The sequence below is a fragment of the Camelus ferus genome, chromosome 11, assembly GCF_009834535.1.
Source record: "Camelus ferus isolate YT-003-E chromosome 11, BCGSAC_Cfer_1.0, whole genome shotgun sequence".
NCBI lineage: Eukaryota > Metazoa > Chordata > Mammalia > Artiodactyla > Camelidae > Camelus > Camelus ferus.
Genome location: NC_045706.1, coordinates 5,464,372 through 5,483,887, shown reverse-complemented (window position 1 = coordinate 5,483,887; position 19,516 = coordinate 5,464,372). Strand labels below are relative to the sequence as shown.

The 19,516-nt window shown below is 49.1% G+C and overlaps 1 protein-coding gene across 1 annotated transcript in view; it reads right to left on the bottom strand.

Moving 5' to 3' along the window:
- C11H10orf90 (chromosome 11 C10orf90 homolog) overlaps positions 1-19,516 on the bottom strand; it is a 211,660-nt gene that overhangs the window by 67,905 nt on the left and 124,239 nt on the right. Inside the window, 3 exon segments of the mRNA XM_014562609.2 lie at positions 85-1,051; positions 1,053-1,205; positions 9,028-9,119. Coding sequence (XP_014418095.2) covers positions 85-1,051; positions 1,053-1,205; positions 9,028-9,119 — 1,212 coding nt within the window.

The following is a 19,516-nucleotide window of genomic DNA, read 5'->3' as shown; positions in this document are numbered from 1 at the left end:
CGCACCTTGACGATGCACTTAAACCAGTCACCTGAAGGGGAGGGGTCTGCGCTCGGCGGCAGGGGGGTTGGGAGAAGCACTCACCTGCCGTGTAACTCCAGCCGGGGATGTGAATGGACAGCTGGTTGGCGTGACCGCTGATGTGACAACGAGCTGCCTGGTCCTCCTGCCCTTTTCTTCCAGTGACCTGGTTAGTTTCTGCATCTGCGAATTCTGGGGTTTCCAACGGAAGAAAGCCCCTCCAAGGACATGGGCTGGTCCTCATGGTTCCCGAATGCACCCGCCCCAATGATGGGTTTTCCTTCAAAAAACCTTGCAAACCCAGGTTCCAGCTGGGGCCTGGGAGGGTCTGGCTTCCCTCCGTGAGCTCCGGCTTCAGGGCTCTGCTCATTGGCTCGGCGTTCACTGTGCCAGCTGCTCCATCTGGTGTCAATGTGTGTGAACTGCAGCTGAGGCTGAGGGACAGGACGGATCTGTGCATTTTCGGGCCAGCAAGTCGAGGTGGCTCAATGGGGACAGAGAGGGACCTGTCCAGGTAGTAGATGGAGTTTGGACACTGCTGAGACACTCTGAGATGGACACAGGAGCTGAACACCGGGGGGCTTTTTCCAGACCGCAGGGTGCCAGGAGGAAAGCTGCCCCCTCTGTTGTCCACGTTGGTGATCCAGTACTCGTGGCCCGCACACAGCCCTGCGTGGGCCTCAGGGACCTTCAGCCTCATCACAGCGCTGTTTCTGGAGAATCCTGCGCAAGTGAAAGGTCCGTGCTGTTGACTTGGATCGGCACCACTGGCCAGAGCAGGGGGGTCCCCGAGCAGAGTGTCCTGGGCCCTGCATCTGATGCAGAGTGGGTCCTCAACGGCCTGCCACACCAGGGTGCTGGCCGGGGGGACCACCCTCCTGGCCGTGATGGTGATGGAGGCAAACCCCTTCGGGGAACCACTGCACGGCGGCTTCTCCTCTTTGGGGGGCAGGCCCGTCACAGGTCCTCGCTCCCCAAGCCGTGTCTGAATTCCCAGTCTCCCGGGAAGGAACGCAAATGCCCTGTGAATGGTGCCTGCTGCTGCGATTAGCCAGAGGCGGCTTCATGGGACATGCTGGCGGCACCGGCAGCACGGCCCCGTTCTCTCTTGATTTTTTCCCATCAATCAGCTGTGAAATGACTATGGATGAAATCATCTTTGTGTTCTGCGACGCCAGAGTCCCCTGCAAGTGGAAAAAGATTGCAATTATTCAAGCAGGCCATTGTAATGCAAGGCAGGGAGCTCTTTCGAGGGCCAAGAGGAGGCTGGAGAACTCTAGTCTCAGCACCCAGGAGTTTCTCATCCAAGGCCTTATATCACACACCTGACACCCACCACCCCTGAGCATCCAAAGGGCAGGAAACCCAGACCTGTTTGTAAAGTGGTTACACATTCTGGAAAAAGTCCCTCTGACTGCAGAATTGGTTTTCTCTGCTGGGCGTCTCTTCTTAGTTTATTTAATTGTGTTTGTGTCGATGGGGATGCTCAGATTTCCATAATCACCTCCACCAGGCCCAGGAGCACCTGAATGCAGGTGCACAGCCTCATGGGGGAGGGAGGACGGGATTCTGGAGGAGGCGGGACCTGGGGCACAGGTTTGTGTGGCGGATGAGTCAGCGCCCTCCCTTGGGAACAGCAGATGCGGTTACAAGGAGCCACCCCCACCACGTTGGTCTCTAATTCCCCAGCACAGTCCTCCACTGTTGCTGGCCTAGACTGGGATTCAGTCGCTTCCCCGTGCTTGGCATCACAGAGGTCAAAGTCCAAAAACTGAAACAAATTAAACACCCAAGCACAACAACTGCCCAGACTAATACAGTGACCACGACCATCACATAACAGAACGGGATGGGGGTGGGGGTTTGGACCAAGACAGATGTACTTCTGCTGCATTTCAATGCTCCGTTGCATGAGCCTGATTTTCATCCAGGATAATGATCAAGGTGTTGTGTGCTTCCTAATCAGCAGATCCTGTGTCCTGACAGTAAATCACCAGTGTGTCCAAAACAATGTGCTGTGCTTTTTAATAAAGCATCTCACCAGGTCTAGGCCAGGAAGAAGATTCTGTTCTGTCCTCATTTTGTTTTTATCACGCGTATGCATAAAGCACTGCAGAAAGCGCCACGTAAGAGTGAGTACACCCAGCGCTAGGGAGTGCGTGCGGGGTCCTGTGCCCCCGTTTTGACATTCATTATTCTACGTGCTTAAAATGAGCCCTCAGCATGAACTGCAGGGGATCCAAAATAACCCTGGTAACCGTCCAACGCACGCTGCCTGCAGAATCATCACCCCGGGAGCCTGTAGGCATAATTGGGGCTCAGCACAGAAGCAGCGGCTCTCCAGCTCCACAGTGCCTGAGAATCACCTGAGATGTTATGATTGCAGGCCACCCAGGCTCCCCCGAGACTGATTCTGTAGGTCTGTGGGTGGGGCCCAGGCACCCGCATTTTAACCAACATCCCCGTCATCCTGATGTAGGCGATCCGGGGGCCACTGAATTCCAGTCTAGACCAGCAAAGGTGGATGGCTCTGCTAGGGAACTGGGAACCAAGGTGTGGGGAGGGAGGGGGCTCCTTGTAATCTCATTTGCTGTTTCCAAGGGGGAGCGCTGACTCATCCCCACATAAACCTGTGCCCCCAAGTCCCGCCTCCTCCAGAATCCTGACCACCACCACCCCCACCCCCCCCCGCCAAGGCTGTTCACCTGCATTCAGGTGCTCCTGGGCCTGGTGGAGGTGATTATGGAAATCTAACATCCCCATCGACACAAACACCACTTTGAGGAACACCGACAGAGTCATGGAGGGGAATGGCCTGTGTTTGATGATCGCAAACACTTTTTTTTTTTTTTTAGAAAAGGGAGGCTTTTTTTTTTTAGAAAAGGGTTACTATTCCTTTACTCAACTAATGGACTGCACTCGTCCAGCTGGACTTTTGACAGGAGGACCCGGCTGTGTGATCTTAGTGTCCAAGTCCCACCGCATCCTTCTATTAAGGCATGGGAAGATGACAGCTTGTATTTCTTGGTTTTTCCTCTTTTTTTTTTTTTTCTTGTTTTCATAGCAGTCTCCATCACTTTACATGTCATTATGCTTTAAAGACACGTGGTCAGATGCAAATTCAAAAGATGACAAGAGGTAGGTGAGGAAGAAGAAATGGAGAGGGGCACCACTAAAAATACACATAAAAACAAAGCACCGGGCTACCTTTTCCCAGACGGCCAGTGTGAGCCAGGCTCTGCTTGAAACCTCCTCTTTCAAGGGAGGGCCTCCTCTTCAGTGGTTCTCAGCCCAGGCTGCACAGGAGAGTAACCTGGGAGCTTGTAAAAACCCCAAGGCACAGGCCTCACCCACTGCAATTCCACTAGAACCCTCGGCGGAGGGGCCCAGGCGTCACTGCTTTTTAAAGCTTCCAGTAGATCGCAGAGCCAGGCCACGGAGAACCACCTGGATGCTTGGCGCTCCACCCTCTCCCCTCCCCTCCCTACCACCTGCCCACAGCACTTTCCATGCCTGTAGTTTCCCTATCAGAAAACTGAAGTTCACCTGGTCCCTACTCCAGGCCATTTGACCTGTATGCAGTCCCTCCCACTTTAATTAAGTTTCATGCTGATAATTGGTCCCATGCACTCTACAAAGTGCATCATCACACCCAGTAGGAACTCCTTTGACATTGGCTTTGGAAGGAAAAACAAACAGCCGTCTTGGAAACCGGGCAGCACTGGTCTTACAGTGCAATGTTTCCCAAAGTTTCGGCCAGTGATCACCCATATCAAAAACACCTGGGGGGTTAAAAATGCCAATTTCTGACCCCTCCCTCCCTAGACCTAGGGTAAACTAGGATCTCTGTGGGTAAGGCCCAGAAGTTGTGTCTTTAACCATCTGCCAGGTGATTGTCCTGCACAGATAAGATGGAAAGGATGCTTGTCCAGGACCCAGACCTCCTGGGGCCCCTCCTGAGCCTGGGGCTCCCAGACTGGCCCCAGGACCTTGGAGGAGGCTTTAGTTTCCATAGCTACAAAGCAAGGAGAGAACAGAGTAATTCTTGTGGGGACTCCAGGCTTCCTTGAACTCTGGTCTCCGACATTAAGATGGTACCCCTCCCTCCAGGCTCCAGATCCCATGAGAGCCTTGGCCTTGATATAAACAAGGGGTGTCAGAAGCAAGGGGTGAGTTTCTAGGACTGGGTGAAGGCTGTTTCAGCCTGGAACAAGGGCCTAGGAGAAGCTGACTCCTGCCACCTGAGCTGAGACAGGGAGGCAGCGCCTGGAGCCCAGGGCCCCACGTGCTGGAAGGAACCCCTCGGGGCTGCTCGGGGGCTGTGGGTGTTGCAGCGGGAGACCCTAGAGGCCCAGAAGGGTGGGCAGGAGAATCGGCCACCATTTCATTACCTTGGGCCTGGCAAGCACTACTGTGACTTTGATACCAGGTACAAACAGACAAGGGAAGAGAAATAATAAATGGTGTGAATTTGAGCTTGTTTATGAGGCTCCGTCACCGCTCAGTATGTCAGGGTGACACTGTCCCTGGGGGGTGGGTGCTGATGGAAGCCCAGTTCCCAAGAAAAATCTATTTGCCTTCTCAACCTCATACAGACATTTTGGAGATTAAAAACAATGAGAGACGTGAAAATCCCTTTCAAAATATGAACATGTTATGTAACTAACTCCACGCTCTGCCTTGTCCTGTGGTTTAGCAGAAATCGCTGGGTGTCTGATACAAGCAAACCTTCGGAGTCATGAGGGGGTATTTTTACTGAAATTCTGCCATATTTCGCTGGCATTTCTAACGAGTGCATTTGAGTTTACTTGAGTTGCATAAACAGAAATAAACCCATTACAAACCTAATACACGCAAATTTTATTAATGTGAATGTGAAATGAAAGTGACTATTTTAGATGCAAATTCTGCATTCATAACGTGGAGTCATGGTCAAACCGTTTACTCACTCAGCAGACAAAGATTTATTGAGCAGTTACTATGTGCCAGGCTCTGTGCTGGGTGCTTGGGAAACTTCCTGGCCTCATGGAGTTAATATAATGGAGATAACATCTAGCAGGTAATCAAACTGCCAGGACAAGGATTATTAGGTTAAATGCCACTGAGTTTTTTCAGGTGTTTGGACTCAGCTTTAACAAGAGCCCCAAGGAACAAACCCAAGGAAATGGAAAGGGCTGGTACCTTCTGAGCCTTCCTGCTGTGCCTTCGCACTTTCCCCCTTCTGCACGTGTCTATGTCCTGATTTCCTCTTCTTTTAAGGACACCCTTGCATCGGAGTGTGGCCCATTCTACCTAATAACCTCATTTAGCCTTAATCATCTCTTTAAAAACCCTTTCTCCAAATACACATTCTGAGGTCTGGGAGTGAGGACTTCCACGCGTAGATCTGCTGGGGACATGATTCAGTCCACTACATCACTTTGTGTCCTATTCTGCTTCCGGGGCTGGGAAACCAAGGAAGGGAGGAGACAGAGGGAAAACCTGAGGTTCCTATCTGCCTACTGCTTTTAAAGTAGGACAGATTTTCTTTAAAAAGTAATTGCATCTTTTATATCAAATATCTTCCCCCAATTCAGCTATTTCAGGGTGTCACTTTTTCTGTCCTTTTTACTAGGTTAACTGAACATGGCTTTGAAAAAAGATGTCTTTTATCTAAAATAAAATTAACTGATGTAAGATTTGAATTGAAAGGAAGAAAATGATCTGGTATTTAAAGTAGCACATTCAAGGTCAGAGAAAGGTCGAATGAGTACTTGGGTTTCGTGTCTTGCTTTGGTCGTAAATCACCCATTTCCTGACCATCACCACAGGACGCGGCGTTGGCACATTTTCTTTTTCATAAATGCTGCTCTAAGATATTGATTTCTTTTAAATGTTTCAAACATGATTTTGTAGCGCTGGTGACGGCTTTCATAGTTTTATGCATTTTATTGACGGCTTTTTCAGTTTATACTTATGCCTTAAGGCATATTCCTGAGAAGGACTCCATTTCATAAATTGAAGTAAGAGAGAGATAAACAGCAGATGGTCAGGGAAATCAGAGTCTGGACCACCGGAATGAGGGTGTTCCCACTCCTGCAGCAATTTATTTCTCGGAAGGATCTATAGCTTTGAAATCTGTACCTTCCTCCAGGAGACAATTCTCCCCTTTTCCACAGCTGCTCTGCAACCTACAACTGTATTCACCAGTGGAGCCTGTGGTCCCATCCCCCCACCGCACCCCCGACCCCCTGCCCCCAGATACACTCTGCTGTTACCTCCCCATTAGCTGCAAGCATGCTTACTCTTAACCGGTTGACCTAGGATCATCACTACCAGGTAATCTGCCAACCTCATCGTGGTATTTCGTCCTGAACGTAAGAGTGTTTTCAAGTGTATGGGTTCACTCTGGTATGCAACAACAGGGAAGAATGATTTTTAAGACAAAATGGAAAAATTGGAGATTCTCTCCCTCTCCAGCCTGAAATATTTAGCTTTCCACACATTTACTAGAAACCAAAGGATTCAGGGCAGTGGAATGTATCACAGGGAAAACCTGGCAAGAATCTAAATGTTTTTTAAGAGGGGATTGGGCAAGTGAATCATGGCATGCACAACTGCATCATATTCTGCAGAAATTAGAGATTACAAAGAATTTAAATGCTATGGGAAATTGTTGATCTACATTACAGTCACGTTTTAAAAACGCATGGGAAAAATAAAGGAAAGAAATATATATAAATATTTTCTTATTTATATATTTGTATTTTCCTAAGTGTCTACATAAGATTGCCATTATTCTTGCTACCAGGAAAATTTAAACATTGTTTTTTTTTTAAAAAAAAAGAAAACTCTCTTCCATATTTCATCTCTTTTAAGTAATCACTTGGCTGAAGAAGTGTCTGCATATCATTTCTATGGCTTCGATGAATTTGAAAGGAAAAGTGATCAATCTTGTGCATGCTCGGGAGGAGAGGCAGAGATTTACGGCCGTTACAGAAGAAGGGCATCCGTTTGGAGTGTTTCATCATCTTACAGCATCCTTATAACAAACGCACAGGGACGAGCTCAAAGTTAGGAGGGAGATTTGAAAGTTGCACTACTGCCGTGGTCGAAGTGGATGATCCAGATCGTTCCAAAGCAGACATTTAGAAGATGTGATTTCTGGGAGTTCTTTAACTCAGTCACAGACAGTTACCAATTTTGAGTACATGAATGTCTCTGTATGTGTGTGTGTGTGTGTGTGTGTGTATGTGAGAGAGTGTGTGTGTGTGTTACAGAGACCCAGCCACATGGCCCCAAAGATCTCTGTCATTAATGACCAAACAGGGAAATGCTGAAGTTTGCCAGCTCACTGTGAAAACTAGATGGGAATGATCTTCAGTTGGTATCTTTCTTTTTAAAAAAAAGTAGCAGCTGGCCTTGGCGTTATCCTCCCTTTCTTAGCAGGGCCTCTCCTCCCAGGGGTGGTTCTCAGTGGTCCACGGCTCCCCCAGCTCATTTCCCTCTCTGCAACCCGGGAGGGTCCTGCCCCTGCTCCCAGGGGACACAGTATTATAGCTCCACATCTTTGCATCTTCAGACCGGGAGCTCCGTGTTCCACATAGAAATGGCTTTAAATATTGATGACTAAATCTCAAGACTCAGAAGAGTGTCCTTCCTCCATCATGTGAAATTCCAGGCCTGGGGTCTCCAAGGAAATGTTGAGCTTTATTAAACGCAGAGCTAAATCAAAGGATAATACCTAAGACAAGCATTTTGGGGGACAAAATTATGTTTTACAGATACCCTTGCTACTTTAACGTCATGAGGGATCGATTCTTAGAACTCTGCTCTCTCTTAGAATTACACAAAAGCTAGTGGCAGAATTTCCACTTGTGAAAGACAACAGGAGCCTTATAAACTGCAACACCTCGGACAGTTCTTTCAGGCAGGAAAGTCCTTATTTTAAGCTCTGCTCACTGGAATGAGCCTTCCTCTCGGCCAGCCCTTCAGAGCGAGATCAGGATAGGAGCTCCGGAGCCTGACAGCTCGTGAGCTGTGAGATATGGGGTAAGCCAACTCCCGGAGCGATGGGAACTTTATGGTTTTCTCATCTGCAAAATAGGTATAATAATAATAATAATAATAATAATAATAATAATAATAATAATAATAATAATAATATAGTCGCCCCTCGGTATCCAAGGGGGATTGGTTCCAGGACCTCCTCAGACAACAAAATCCACGCTACACAAGTCTCTTATATAAAATGGTGGAGTGTTTGCATATAAGCTATGCACATTCTCCTGTAGACTTTAAATCCTCTCTAGATTGCTTCTAATACCCAATACAATGTAAATGCTACGTAAATAGTCTCTGACATGTGGCAAAGTCAAATTTTGCTGTTTGGAACTTTCTGGAATTTTTCCTTCCAAATAGTTTCAAGTCACGGTTGGTTGAACCCACAGGTGCAGAGCCGGTGAATACGGAAAACCAACTGTATCTCCCTCCCAGGATCGTGGGAAGGGTGAGATAAGTCAGACAGAGCCTGGCAGGTGATCCATGGTCCATATTACCCCCATGTGCTGAGTTCTTTGCTCTCTGGAGTCAGAAACGGTTCATTTTATACATATGACCTCTGATTTTCTTCCTTGAGACCACTGACACTTTTTGCAGTTGTTAAATGCCTGTAGTAGCTTGTTAGATTTCACATTACCTCTTCTCCACCTTCAAAATGCTATATATGACATCATCTTCTCTCTCCAGCAGATCAATTTTGGTTTAAAATTGAGATTCAATCACCATACTCACCTTCAATACTGCAAACCTACAAACTGTTGGTGAAGATTATAAGAGAATAATAGAATACACAGTGCATACTTTAATGTAACAAGTCCTAGTCATTGACGGTTAGACTTTTCTGCCACATTGATTCCATTTTTGACTAAACAAAATAAAATGCACGCACATCACAAGCAGGCCAGTGCTCAGGATTTACAGCTGGCTGCGCTGTGCTGACCACGAGAAGTTAGAAACATATGTTACCTCGGTGAAGTCAGATTTCTTCTCTGTAACATCAGACTGGAGATTTTTAAGGGCAATTTGACCATGAGTTCTGTACTGGTTGTCCGGCAATCCTAGGCAAAAGGAGATAATATTGCTACTTTGTAGTATATGAAAGGATACAGTGGAGTATATAACTTTACTATAAAATTGAGTATCACCTAAAGTATTCTGTGAACCAACAGTGAATCCAGTATATTCTGACCCACGATAAAACCGTGTTTCCCTCATTCAGCCCACCCTCTCCGTTTAAAGCTCTCCGAGTTCATTATTACTTAGTTTATTGGGCTACGAGCTTCCTTCTTCCAGGCACTTTTTTTTGTTCCTAGACTCGGTCCTAATTAAACAAGTTTAGCTTCTGCACATTCACCAGCATCCTGAGTTTACACCCAGCAGAAGAGAGGATCCCTCAACAGTATGGGGTTAAGAAAGGCTGACCTGCAAGACGGATTTTCATCCAAACTCTCAACGCAGCTGCAACCGTCCTGGAAGGAGCACTGAGCGACTCAGACACTGATACTGAAGACGCTTGGGAACTTCTGAGGATAATGCTGTGAGGATCAATGGGACACCGTGGACCGCCCTCCACACAAACATCAACCGCAGTGACAGCCCAAGAAGTCATCAGGTTCAAGTGCACAAGGTGGTGGAGCCCGGGTTCTGGTCCTGGCTCCCCATCAGTCAGCTTGAAAACGATGGACGTGCCTATGGAATCGCTCTGCGGAAGCTCCTCGTCCACCCAGCCTGCCCCGCACGCCTCACGAGCTCTGGGCAGAGGGGAAAAGCACTCCGTGATGGAAGCCAGCGGTACTGGGACGCCTGCCTGGGCGTCTTGCTAGTAATGCAGGGCGTGAACCGAGCACGGGAAGGTGGGGTAGAGGACAGTCTGTGTGGCCGCGTCTCCACAGTCCAGGGTAACAGTTTTGCCTTCACAATGCCGCTATTCCGGGGAAAGTGATTTTTTTTTTTCCTTTTTTTGCAGGAGGGATGTAATTAGGTTTATTTATTTGGTTTTTCAATGGAGGTGCTGAGGATTGAACCCAGACCTTGTGCATGGTAAGCATGAGCTTTATCACTTGAGCTACACCCTGCCCCCCGAAAGTGATTTTTCAAAGGCTACAAAGGAAACAAAAGGCCAGGACTGGATGGCTTCACTGAGGAATGCGACCAAACACACAAAGGAGAACTTACACCAATCGTTCTCAAACTCTTTCAAAAGACTGAAGAGGAGAGAACGCTCCCAGACTCATCCTATGAAGCCACCGTCACCTTGATGCCAAAACCAGACAAAGACGTGACCGAAAAAACAAAATCACAGGCCAAAGGCTGCAAAGGATAGTTTCGCAGCTGCTGGTACAGGTGATGAGAAAGAGATTTAAGGAAGCCGTCCTCTACGTTAGCATCCTGTTTTTATCAATTCACTAGAAGGGTCTATTTAAACATTTAGATAGAATTTAAAACATTTTCTAGGGAAAATGATAAGCTGTAGTATTTTCAAGTCTGGCAGATTTGCAAAGGGGTCAGGACATGGCTCGAGGCAATTTCAAGGGCCACCACTGACCCATCCAAAACCTGTTCATGTCACAGCTTGCCCCTGGGTGATGACAGAGCCCCCGCCAGCTCTACTGAGATGTGTGGCTGTGCCTCCATCTGTACTGAGTGACGGAGACAGTCATCCAAGATGATGTGCACAGATTACTTTCTGGGCAACGCAAATAGAAGACCTGAAAGATCTCATGGATTTCTGGGCAGAGCCGATGAATCATGATGAACTGACAATAAAGGTGATGAAGACGGACATCTCCTGGCTCTGGTCATGCGGCATCATGTTAAGAACTCCGCAGGCGGCACAGGCTTTGGGGCCAGACAGGCCTGGGTCTGCATCCCAGCTCAGCCCCGAGCTCACCTGCAGTAGGTGAGTTGCTCCCCCTCTCTTAGTTTCTTCATCCACAAAATGTAGCCTCGCCATCCACACACTAAGGGTAACGAACGTCAAGTCCTTGGGCTGGGGTGGGATGTGGGGATGGTGCTGGATCAGTGACCCTGGTTGTGACTGCTAATGAGCGGGACCAAGGCAGCTCGTCCCCCCGCCCTGACTTGGGCCCAGATGGTCACTATCACCAAGGCATCAGTGGTCACTGGAATCAGACCACAGAGTCCCAGGGTCCCTGGTGACACATGCGACTTTGGGCGAGTGACTCGGCATCCCTTGGTTCCTGGCTGTGAAATGTGCTTACTGCACAGAGTGCCTGAAAAAGACTAAGTGGCCTAAATAACTAGCCCTGAGCACCGTGCCCAGAATCTGACAGCATGCAGTGAACGTTAGCTATGGAGAAGGGCCACCACCTCTAGCAGGGAGGAGGGAGATGGCTGTGATCAGATGACAGGTAGGGCTGTGTATGAGTGCCTTATGGCTGCTGTAACACACGGCCACCAACTCAGTGGCTTAAACAACACGGATGTTCTATCTCACAGTTCTGGAGGTCAGAGCCCAAGACGGGCCTCCCTAGGCTAACATCAAGGTGTCGGCAGGGCTGCACTTCCCGTGGGAGAGTCTAGGGACACTTCTCAACCTCAAGAGGCTGCCACGTCGCTTGGCTCATGGTCCCATGTCACTGCAGCCCTCGTTTCCGCCATCACATCTCCTGTGACCCTCCCACTTCACTCTTATCAGAACCCTTGAGAGTAGATTGGACCTGCCAGAAAACCCAGGAAGGCTCTTAACTTGATGCCACCTCCAGAGTCCCTTCGGCCATGCAAGGCAACATACTCACTCACAGGTCCTGGGGAGTAGGATGTGGGCATATTTCAGGGGACCATTACTGCGCCCATCACAGACCTAGTTGGGGAGACTGAAACAGGTGTATTGATTGGAATGCAGGGCCTTTAAAATGACAACTAGATGGGAAAGTACTTACAATGCAGTATTTATTAAAAGAAGAAAATAAGAAGCATATAAACCCCGTGACTGCAACATTTGACATTTTTTCAAATGTGTGTGAGCATCTACACAAATAGTAGGTCGTAACTCAGAGTTACAAACCTATTTTTGGGTGAAATTGAGGTGTGACTATAGCCACGCGTGAGCGTGCCTGATGAATTCATGCCCCCAGAGGCATCAGGAGGGGAGCTACCAGGATGGTTAAAAGTGGAGACTTTATCATCTGATATATTTTTAAATGTTCTTTACATGAAAATTTATTTTGTATTTTTAAACTTTTAGGGGCTTTATTTTTCTAAGTTAGTTAACTGTAGTTTAAAAAAAAGTATTTTGTATCTACTTTTGTCACTTCACCAGGATAAAATATATTGAAAGAAAAAAAAAAAAGAAAAGAAAAGTAGAGATTGGGGGGAAAGAAAGACCCTGATTCAAATCCTTCTCTGACACTAACCACTTGGGCAGTTTAAGTCATTTTAGGCAAGTTCCTTAAATTGCCACATCTCCTGTCCCTTCCCCCCGACCACACAGTTGTCACCACTGGTAGAATCCCTTCACATTTGGTGGCCCCACCCTGGCACCTCTGGGTAAGGCAAAGCTGGTGGACATTTGGGGCAGATTAGCAGGGACAAGGCTGGTTTCCTAGCTGCCAGGGTCTGTGTCTCCCATACAGAACACAGCAGAACCCTGGCTTTGGTTTCTAGAAGAGCTCCTGCTGCAAGGCCAGGAGGTGGCCAGGCCAGTCTGCTCCTTCCCTGCACAGCGCAAGCTGGCCTGTCCCAGAGCTTCGCGGGGGCAGATGCCTGTGCCCGGGGCCATCCGCCAACTCCACTCTGCATCGGGAAATGGTCCTGGTTAAAAAAACCAGGACCTGGTTAAAAGGGTGGGCAGGCCCTGAGCGCCTGTAGGACACATGCCAGACGGGGCTTCGTCCCTGGAGTCAGGCAGGTCCAAATGCTGGTGGTGCGGCTCTGCGAAGTTTACGCAACTTCATGGACCCCAGCTTCGCTCCTTTGTTGTTAGAACACAGAGCTGACCCTGTTCCTCCCCCACCCCATTCCCTCGCTGCTCTGGCTGTCGGGAGGGGAGCGGTCAGGGGTCCCGGCTTTGCTCTCCCCTGAAAACCAGCTTCTGTGAAGGCTGAGCCTTTCTCCAACTTGGCCCACAGCCAAAGGTGACTCAGGGGTACAAAAGCCAGGGCAACACTGTTGTCTGTTCCAGAGCATAAAACGAGGGCCACACTGCACCTGAGAGCCCTCCTTCCCCATCAGGCCTCCCTAATGCTCTCACGGTTCCTCCTCGAAAAGCGTCCCCACCCTCACACCCCTCAGCCCTGCCTCGGCTCTGCTTCTTGGAAGCACAACATGGTTCCAGCTCATGGTGCTGACTCACAGTGGGGGTTCCGGAAGTGGGGCCCCAGACCAGCAGCCTCAACACCATGGGGTAACCTGTCAGAAACGTACGTTCTCTGAAGTGATGCCATGTACAGCACCGTGGGTAGACCTAGAGTTTACCAGACTAAGTGAAGCGGACAGAGGAAAACAAATAGCATATGATATCAGCTACATGTGGAATCTAAAAAAAATGACACAAATGAACTTATATACAAAGCAGAAATAGATTCACAGACATGGAAAACAAACTTATGGTCACCAAAGGGTTTGAAATGGGGGGAGGGACGAATCAGGAATTTGGGATTAACAGATATATACTAATATACACAAAACGGATAAAACAACAAGGACCTACTGTACAGCACAGGGAGCTATATTCAATATCCTGTAATAAACTATAATAGAAAAGAATCTGAAAAGAGTGTATATACACAGATATATGTATGTATGTATAACTAAATCACTTTGCTGTATACATTTAATTAAAAAGTAAAAAGTAAAAAAAAATTTTTAAAGAAATGCACATTCTCAGGTCCACCTACTAACCTGCAGACCTACAGATTCAGAAACTCTGGGGTGGGGCTCAGCCTTCTAGAACCTTGCCTGCAGCTCTAGTCGAGGACCACTGTTGGTCTTAGACCAGCAAGCTCCTGTACAGATGGTGAGTTTGAGGCCCCAGGAGGAAACCAAAGTGCTTTTGATTCACAACCATCCCATAGCTTTTAGAAAAACACACCTAGGGGTTTGAAAGGGGGCTTTTTACCAACAGCCTCAGTTAGATGAAGCCATCAAGAATGGCAGCATGCTATTATTTTGAAACAAACTAAATATCAGCCCAGTTAGCAACCCGGTTTTTGCTGGTTTAGGGATTGGCTGTGTCTGGTGTCCAAGTGTCCTCTGTGCCCCGGGGAGTGTGTCACTGCAGGCGCTTGTCTGACGAGGGTTTCTCTCCTGAGATGCTTGGAAGGATGGAACCTGCTTCTGTGCCTATCAGCCTGAGTCACTCATCCAAAGCCACTCCCGCCCTTGAGACCTTCCCAGGGGCCACAAGTGTCAGAGCAACATGAACTGAACACATCATGAGAACCTGAGCCAGGCTCTCCTGGAACCCAACTTTCTACCTGGAGGAAGGTGTGCTTTAGGGATGGAATCCAACTGAGCAGGAGCTGATGCGGCTCTGAAGGTGATGGAAGCCCTGGGCCAATAGGCAGAGGCGGCGAGATGCTATCCCCTCCCACGACTCTAAGAGGAAGTCATAGCTTGGCTACCTCTGGCCCCACTAAGCCACCGAGAGAGCCCTGCCAGCCAAGGGACCCAGGAGAGGTGTGGGATGGGGTGGATTTAGACGAAAGTGGCCGTGGGGTGGGGGGAGGGTGGCACCGCCCAAGCAGGGGTAAGAGAGGAAAGTGGAAATGGCTTAAGGAAAAGTGTAAGCACAGAGAAATCCAGCGTCTCTGGAAAACAGCACATAGCACGTTGGGTGAAGCCCGAGACACAGGTGAGGAATCACACACAATGCCCACACGGCACCCAACACTGCTTGAGCTGTCTGTGGGAAAATAGCCGACAAGCAACATCACGCATTGCCTAATGAATCAATCCATCAACGTCGCACGTAAGTGATGAGCGCCCCAGCCTCCTGTTAGCTCAGCGAGCTTGCTTGTTTCCATATCTGTGTCATTTGCATCCCGGCCAGAGCCGGCACATTCCCATCCCCACTTCGCAGGCTGTGAATGCCTTCCCTCGCTTCTCGTCTGATAGGAGACAAGGTTCACTCAGAATTTTTTCCCGCCTTTAACGATACCCCTTCTTAATATTTTAAAGTGGATGTTTCTCAGAGAGAATCACTTTTCAGATTTGAATTAAATGAATCATCTCTGTGACACTGGACCCTGTTAACCCAATGCTTCTGGAACATCTTTCCATCTTTGACTTCTGGACAATGTTGTTTTCTTACCGTCTTCCTCCCTCTTGGCTATGTGTCTGACTTTCTTCTGTGGGTTCTCCCCCTGACACCCTCCATTCTCCCCCTGGGCCCCCCAACCAAATCTCAGACCAATGCCAAGGAAGAACCCTGATCTCCCCTTGGGCACCAGTCCATAGCTGCCTCCATGTCTCCTCAAACTCAGCTTTTCCAAAAGGGACCAACCAGCTCCCCTCAAGCTGCCACCACTGCCGTCTGCTCCTCCTCCTCGTTTACTTCCTTGGCAAGTGGCACCATTCTCCCATCACTCACAAGAGAAACTGAGGTGCCCCCTTCCACACCCACCCTTCCCCTCACCTATACTGTCCAGCTGAAAGCAGGGCTTGGTTTCTTTTATGAAAAAAGACTGCTACGTCACATGGGCTTAATCTTCCCTAAGCTGCCTGGTCTCGGCAAGGTCACAATCAAGCGGTGACCCCACCAGCCTTGTCTCCGGTCAAGTTTCCCCCACATCCCCTTGGCACTGCCAATCTGTGACCTTGTGAAGGTCACACTCGCCTTTGAAAATTCAAATGAAAAGGGATACATTTTCTCCTGCGGAACAGCACCTGGGAAACAGACCCGTAAGAATCCGAGCACACGTGCAGGGCGCCGGGGGCTCAGGGAGACCAGGACGGAAGTCCTGAAGACAAGCCCCCTCCCACTTTCTGGACGTGGTTGCTTCAGCATCTCTGGGTCTTCGGTCTCGGGCGCCCCCTGCCCCCTTTCCCCGCGGGGCTAACGCCTCGCCCCCGGGGCGCAGCTCACGGTCACCGCCTCCGGGAAGGGCTGTCGGTCTGCCCCTCCCCATGTGCCCCCGACCTGTGCTGGTGCCTGCACTCGTTCCGAGAGCTTCCACAGCAAAGCACCACGAAGACGGCAGCTTAAGACATCAGGGATGTGTTCTCTCGCAGTCCTGGAGGCCAGACGTCTGGCATCCAGGTGCTGGCAGAGCTGTGCTCTCTCTGGATGATCCAGGGAGAATCCTTCCCTGCAGCCTTCCTAGCTTCTGGAGGCTGCGAGCAGCTCGGCGTTCGTTGGTTTAAGGTGGCATAACTGGTCTCCCTCCATCTTCACACGGCCATCCTCCCCGTGTCTCTGTGTCCCCAAATCTCTCTCTTTATAAGGACACCAGTCCCTGGATTGAAGGCCCACCCTAACCCAGTGTGACCTCATCCCATTCACAGGTCTGGGGTTAGGACTTGAACACATCTTTTGGGGGGACACAACTCCACTCAGCACAGTGCCCCCGACAGGCTGTCATTGCCTCGTGTCCTCACCGCGCTGCTCTGTAACCATCCGTCTGTGAGTCTGTCTCCCCACGCTGACAGAGGTCTTTAGAGGACGTCTTACTGGCACCTTCCCCTCATGCCCAGCACCAGTGCCTGGGTGCCTGGCCAACTGCTGACTGTCAACTGAACGAACACATTATTTTCTATTTTGGTAAGAGTTATGTTTGTGGGGGAAAATCAGAACATACCTTCCTCAGGCAATCTGATCATATTCCACTGACGTTTCAAAGACTTTTTACTTAGTTTCAAAGGTCTTTTAATGACAAGGACGTGTTTGGCGAAAGGAAAGAAAAATCAGCCACAGTATGTGTCTGTAACTCCTCTCGGAATGAGCCAGGTTCCCACCTTCCGCGCTGTTTGGAGACGCTTTACCTGTGATGAAGTCACCAGAATGTTTACGCGGCAACCGGGAGGTGGGGGGGAGACCACCCTGTGCTGTTTCTCCTGAGCAGGGACAGCAATCATCACTTTGACATTTGTATCTGCGGCTTTGTAGACAAGCAAAAAAAATTGGCACAACCATTACAGTTTTCCGCAGAGCCCTGTTCGATGTGAGACAAAGAACTATTTCATCTACCGCCTACAGTCAGACACACATCTCTCCTCAACTTCTCATTACTTTATTTTTCACCTTGTTTTCATGATGCTGGTTCTCTTGCCAAGCAGCATTTTTACCGTTGGAAAGTGCCCTTATTATTAACATACATTCAGATAACATCACAATATTAATTTGTCTAAGCCACTTGTGATACGTGTTAACCAATGTTTGCAAACTGGTTTATCTAGAAAATTGGGCAACACGGCAGTCTGTTTACCATGAAAGCTATTACAAGAACGATCGATTAGTTCAATTTAATAAAACACCTTTGACACTAAATTATAATGAATATTGTTTTATAATTTATACCAAGCCACATCTGAGGTAGCTTATAATTAACAACACAGATAAAAACTGGCAAAACTGTGATCAAAGAAGCAAGTGATGAGCTGGAGAAATCACTGGACCATAAAGCCTGGGCTAAATGTGGCCCCGGCACGGAGGAATCACAAGCTAAGGGTGAGTTTGCCGCAGCCACGGCCAAATAGGGGACACGGTAAATTGCATAACTTACTGCCTTTCAAATGCAACATACCGTTTTGTAGGGAAAATGGTGTTTTATCCCCTGGGATAAGGCATAGATAGCACGGGTCATTGTATAAATGGACAGTGCCTTTGCAAGCTGGTTCAGAAACAGGGGAACAAGGCACATGTCACTGGACAACCCCACGGAGCTTTGAGTCTGGTCAATGTCACTGTAACATCATAGTGGCTAAAATGTACTGCGCCATCACGGCAAGACAGACGCTGAACTAAAAGATTATCTCCTTTAACACTCAAGACAACCTTCCAAGTAGGGCACAATTTTTACTCCCATTTTACAGCTGGGAAAGCTGAGCTCACTGAAGTAACCTGCCAAGCATCACCTGTCCAAAAGCCTCAAGCTGAGGGTTTGCAATACTCATGATCACCAAACACCTAGAAAAGGTAGAAGCGGGGCAGAATCCGTGAGATCTGGTAACACCTCCTATGAAGCCTGAGAGAGCAGACGGTTTGGGCAACAAGGCCAGGTGACACCTGGCACTAGAACATTCTACCGCTGTTTGCGCCTCGGTGAGAGAGGTAACCGAGGGGCTGGGAAGAAAGGGTTTCCAAGGGTTTCCGCACACTGCCTGCCACACAATGGGCCCTGAAAAAAAAATGGAAGGTATCAGTAGCCACAGTTTTACGCAATTTTCCTCTTTCTCATAAAGATGCGGAATGTTATAAGACCCGCCCACTATTAAGTAAAACCCGCCCACTGCTTTCGTGGCCGCTCGGGCTCTTGCCGATTCCCGACACACCTGGACTCACAGGCACCTCGCCTCTGCCCTCGGCATCCAGGCGCGGCCCCTGGGCCTGCTTTCCGTGTGGCTGCGGCGGGGGTCTAGCCCGGGAGCCGGGCTGCGGCCCGGGGGCGAGGACCGCGCGGCCAGACGTGACCTTGCACGTGCGCCAGCCCTCTGCGCCTGCCGCCTGCCCACGTGTGCGGCCCGAGCGGGGTCGCACCACGACCGCCGTTCAGCCAACGGGTACTGAGACCCTGACGTCCTGGAGGACCAGACTCAGGTGCTGGGTAAGAGATGATCACGGCACAGGAGTCCCCATCTTTGAAGAGCTCACAGCCCAGCGAAGGAGCGAGATGTAATGAGATCTTTTTCAATGCAACATGATTTGATTATTTCCTTTTAAGGGATCCCCCCCTTAGTTGCGGTAAAACGCACATAACATAAACTGTACCAGCCTAACCGTTTCTAAGTGTTCCACTCGGTGGCATTAATTTCATCCACCTACAGTCTTGTGCGGCCATCACCACCATCCGTCCACAGAACTTTCATACCTTCCCAAACTGGAACTCTGCCCACTTTAAATCACGACTCTCATTCCCCTCCCCCAGCCCTGGCGTCCGCCATCCTACTTCCTGTCTCTATGAATTTGACCACTGTCCGACCTCGTGTAAGTGGACTCGCAGTGTCCGTCCCTTTGTGAAGGGCTTATTTCACCGAGCATAATGCCCTCAGGTTTCGTCCAGTGTCTCATGTGTCGGAATCCTCCTCCTTTTAAAATGGGAACGATACTCCATGACATGGCTGGATCACACTGTTTATCTGTCCACCGGTCCATGGATGGGCCGCTCGCACCTTTTGGCCACTGTGAACAACGCTGCCATGGACATGGCTGTACAAATGTCACTTCAAGTCCCTGCTTTCAATTCTGTCCATGGGTTGCTTTCTGCCTTTCATGCTGTGGTCCTGTCTTGGTCTTATTACCTAATATTTTCTTAGCAAACACTGGAGTCCTTTTCGA